We start from the raw sequence: 4,100 nt of genomic DNA on the forward strand, positions 1-4,100 counted from the left end.
ATAAGGAGTCCAGTAAATCAGGAATAAACCCGCTACAGTCATTGGTGTTACATGTGCGGAGATATAGGAAGAAGGGAACACACATCAGGGCCCAAATGGGGCTCTGGGTGATCGCTACTTCCCACCACCCAACACAGATGTAATGAGGTTAAGTGGTGTCCGTTTAAAGAAATTAAAACTACTGATTATTCCTTAAGATAGGCTTTTAATGACTTACGGCTATAAATGCAACACAGACAGAATAGGAAAAGAAAAATTAAAGACCAGCATTGAATAAGGATTAATATAAATGACAAATTATATCGCAAACAAGCACAAGTACAAGTAAACTTTTACTACTATTTTTAATACTGCAGTATTAATATAACCTGAGATCAAATTATCCCAACACTACCATTCTTAATACTATAGTGTCAGCACAACTTGAGATCAAAACAGCTCAAGCAACCCAGACTTCTTTACTCCGTTACCTTATTTTGCATGCAACCAGACTTTTTCTTTAAAACCTTACCCTGCCAAGAATACGTTACCCTTTAGTCCACCGCTCTTTGCATTGGCCAGGTGCAGATAGTCGGTGCAGTTCAGGTTTCCTCGGTTCAGGGGGTGCGGGTCAGACCGATCAAAGAGAATAACTTCTTAGTCCAAAACACACACACACACACACACACACACACACACCCTCCTGAGGTTCTACACATTTAATCTCATCTGCCCGCCGTGCTTTGAAGCAGGTCAACCAATCAGGTTAGGCCAAATTTAGTGTTATCGCTTTGGCTGTATAATTCATGCTTAACTTATTTTCTTGTAGCCAATTATTGTTTTAATTTTATAAGTTATGCTCAAGGAGATAGCTTATTTCTGTATAGCCCACTGTCTCGACTGTGGTTTCCCTTAGTTTTCTAGGTAACTTACCTCTAAATGGGCTATTGGCTTGATTGTGGGTAAGGTTATCTTGATGGGCTAGGCCTAAAGGCCTAGCCCATCAAACCCACATCGGAATCAGTTCTTTGGCTGCAGCGTCTCTTGACCACAAGTTGTAGCTTCATTTTGCAAAGCTTGCTTTTTAAAGATAATTTTGCAAAGCTCATTTTATAAAGCTTCCGGAAGTTTTAGGCCTAACACTGGCAATATTGGTGTTCATCTTAAGCTTGACAACAATCTTGCTCAAATTAATCACAACATGGTGTAAAACCTTTGGAAGAGACAGGGGAATCAGACGCTATGTCTCCATGTTTGTCTGGTGAGTACCTGGTCCACTTTCAGCGCTGCGCAAATCCCGATAAAGCACCTTTTAAAATCATCCCATTTGCTCTAAACCACCATTTCAAAGCCAGCCCAGGTCTGTAGTGACCAAAAGTTGCTCACATCAAATGCCTGCCTGAAATGAATGGTCCAAAGTTCAGTTCTTACTGGACAAATGTCCATATCACAAAAAACCCCAGCAGTGTGAGTGGCAGTCATTTCATTTTAAACTGGCTGATATCTGGCTTGTTTAATCCATATCAAATATTCATTGCTTCCGCTGGCATTTGTCTATTTCCCCTTGCTCCTCTGAAGCAGGAATCTTTCTGAACAAATATTGCCCAAAGTGATCAGGGCAGAAAACTACTCGGAATGCATTTAAGAACCTAAGAGAGTCTGAATCTAGTGTTTAGGTGCAATCAGAGGGATACCCCAGCCAAGTGAAAAAGACAAAGCTAAACTGGCCTCCTGGAGAAGAAATCCTCAAACTCCCGTACAAAGAGCAGATAATCTAAAGAGACTCGTGCTCCGGTGAAATGAGGCTGATGAGTAACAGCAGTGTATTTCATCCTCTTGCTTTGCCTGCTTTATCTGACATGGTGATTTCCCCCTTTTGCAACAGAGCTCCTCGCAAGCTGCAGTGAACCATTTCCAAAGTAGAGAGAGGAATACAGCTCTAAGCACTGACGCATCTTCATCCTCAGTGATGGGGGATACTTGGATACTTTGTCGATATAAAGTACAACACACGGTCACCATTCGGCATCTTCATCCTGATGGTAGAGCTGGACAGCCATCAAACTAGCAGCGTCACGGAGTTGTTCTTGTTCAAGCATACCTTGAGACTAGATAGCTCCGGGGGTTAGCAAGAGCAGAGCCTGTTCTCTCTGGTTGACATGCAGCCCAGGTCACTAAAAGTTAGCACCAGTTGGTGGCCTGTGAGAAATGAATTTGGCAGAATCAGCCCAGGGCCTAGAGATTAACACAAATACAAGTGAAGTACAAGGTGGAGGATGAAGCTAATCGCAACTGGGTGGCAGCTAAGAACTCCCTCGAGTCCTACACCTACAACATGAAACAGACCGTGGAGGACGAGAAGCTGAAGGGCAAGATCAGCGACCAAGATAAGCAGAAGGTGCTCGACAAATGCCAGGAGGTGGTCACCTGGCTTGACCGCAACCAGATGGCCGAGAAAGAAGAGTACGAGCACAAACAGAAGGAGCTGGAGAAACTCTGCAACCCCATCGTCACCAAACTGTACCAGGGAGGAGCCGCCCCAACCGGTGGCGCCGGGGGACCAACCATTGAAGAAGTGGACTAGACTGGACTGAACTCTGCACTGTTCAGGGACAGTTATTTTCCCATGCTCAGTTTTATTTTCGTTCCTAACCTTAAAAAGTCAGTGTCAATAACAGTTTATTCTGTTTGGATGTGCATAGAAGCAGATCTTTCTCAGCTTCCTATGTGCTTACAAAGAGAAGGCAGTCCAGCTTGACAAGGTTAGTAGCAATACGTTTTTGTTAACTCAGATACAAATGATAGTATTCTGGATGTTGTCTTTAGATGTTCAGTGTCTTCTCTGAAGTGCCCACTTGATCGTTATTGTTGACAAACATTTCAAGTTTTGAATGGAGACTGTTTACCAAACGCTTTAAAACATATTTGACGGTCTGGCATCTGGAAATTTTGGTAATAAAAAAGACTAACACAAAACCACAAATTGTAGGCGGTCTCAGCAGAGACACCGAGGACAGAACAGAGACTGCAATACTGCTCCCAGGTTGGCCATGGATCTTTGTCCGTACCCTCCATACCAGAGTGACAGTATCCTGCAGCCCTCTGATTGGCCAAGCACCCTATTTAACCCCGGGGCTTACCCCAGAACGTTGCCTGGGCAACCATACAGACTTCAGCCTGTTGTGACTCCAGACTTTGCCTTGTCTCCTGATCCCTGGTTTCTGATCCCAGCCTGACTCTAACGCTGACTCTTGCTTACTGAACCTGGCTCTTGCAATTCCTCCAACTCCTATTCAGCAACTACCATCCCTGCTGCACAGACCCCGCCCAGCTGTGACCACTAGGCAAGACCACACATACCCCATTTCCCTGACACCCACTTTGTGATGCGGCTGTAGCAATGATGCGGTGAACTGCCCTTTAGTCTATGTAGTTCTCCACGGTCACTCCCACAATTCCCTGGGCTGTATCTTCCCGCCTTTCAGCCTCCTCACTTCCCTTCCCTCCCACTTTCTCCACGGACTGGACGTTCAGAGCCAGCACTAGGCATAGGCAGACTAAGCAATTGCTAAGGGGCCCCCCCATTTGCTTTTTTAGTATGTGGCGGGGGGGCTGCAAAAATATTCCTGCTTAGGGCCCCCAATGGGCTAGCCCTGCCTCTGAAGTTACCTTATATTTACATTCCCTTGAGCAGTGTTCAACCCTCCACTTTTGTGTGAGTGGATTGAACCCACAGTTCACTCCAGCTAATCCCTGCGCCACCATTGAAAAAAAAAAAACAACAACCAAAAACGCCCGTCCGGCATTTCTAAACTAATAGAAGTAACTTCAGTTGCACTTGTGCTTTGCTGCACAGTTTTGTTTTCTAGGCCCCCCCTCCCCACCGCCTTTCATAGGCCTGAACGGGCTTTGATGTGCATAACAAGTTTGCAGACTTCCCCCCTCCTTTTCTTTATTACAGTGCACTGAAGCGTAATGGCACCGTCGTCCATCCTACTCTACTTTTCCTTGTCTTCCACAGCTGCAGACTTTGTAGTGCCGTGTTCCAAATCTATGCCATGGAATTATTTATTATTTCTTGTTTTGTAGTGCTGAGGGGGGGGTCTGTTGGGCATATGCCG

At 45.2% G+C, this 4,100-nt stretch overlaps 1 protein-coding gene across 1 annotated transcript; it reads left to right on the forward strand.

Annotated features, from left to right (window-relative positions):
* Positions 1-1,221: 1,221 nt before the first annotated feature.
* On the forward strand, positions 1,222-2,861 carry LOC112124093 (heat shock 70 kDa protein-like). Its single transcript, XM_029911598.1, has 2 exons — positions 1,222-1,240; positions 2,238-2,861. Exons 1-2 carry the CDS (start codon positions 1,222-1,224, stop codon positions 2,561-2,563), a joined length of 345 nt encoding a protein of 114 aa, XP_029767458.1. The 3' UTR covers positions 2,564-2,861.
* Positions 2,862-4,100: the final 1,239 nt, after the last annotated feature.

Source organism: Terrapene carolina, unplaced genomic scaffold (genome assembly GCF_002925995.2).
Source record: "Terrapene carolina triunguis isolate 2854851 unplaced genomic scaffold, T_m_triunguis-2.0 Scaffold110, whole genome shotgun sequence".
NCBI lineage: Eukaryota > Metazoa > Chordata > Testudines > Emydidae > Terrapene > Terrapene triunguis.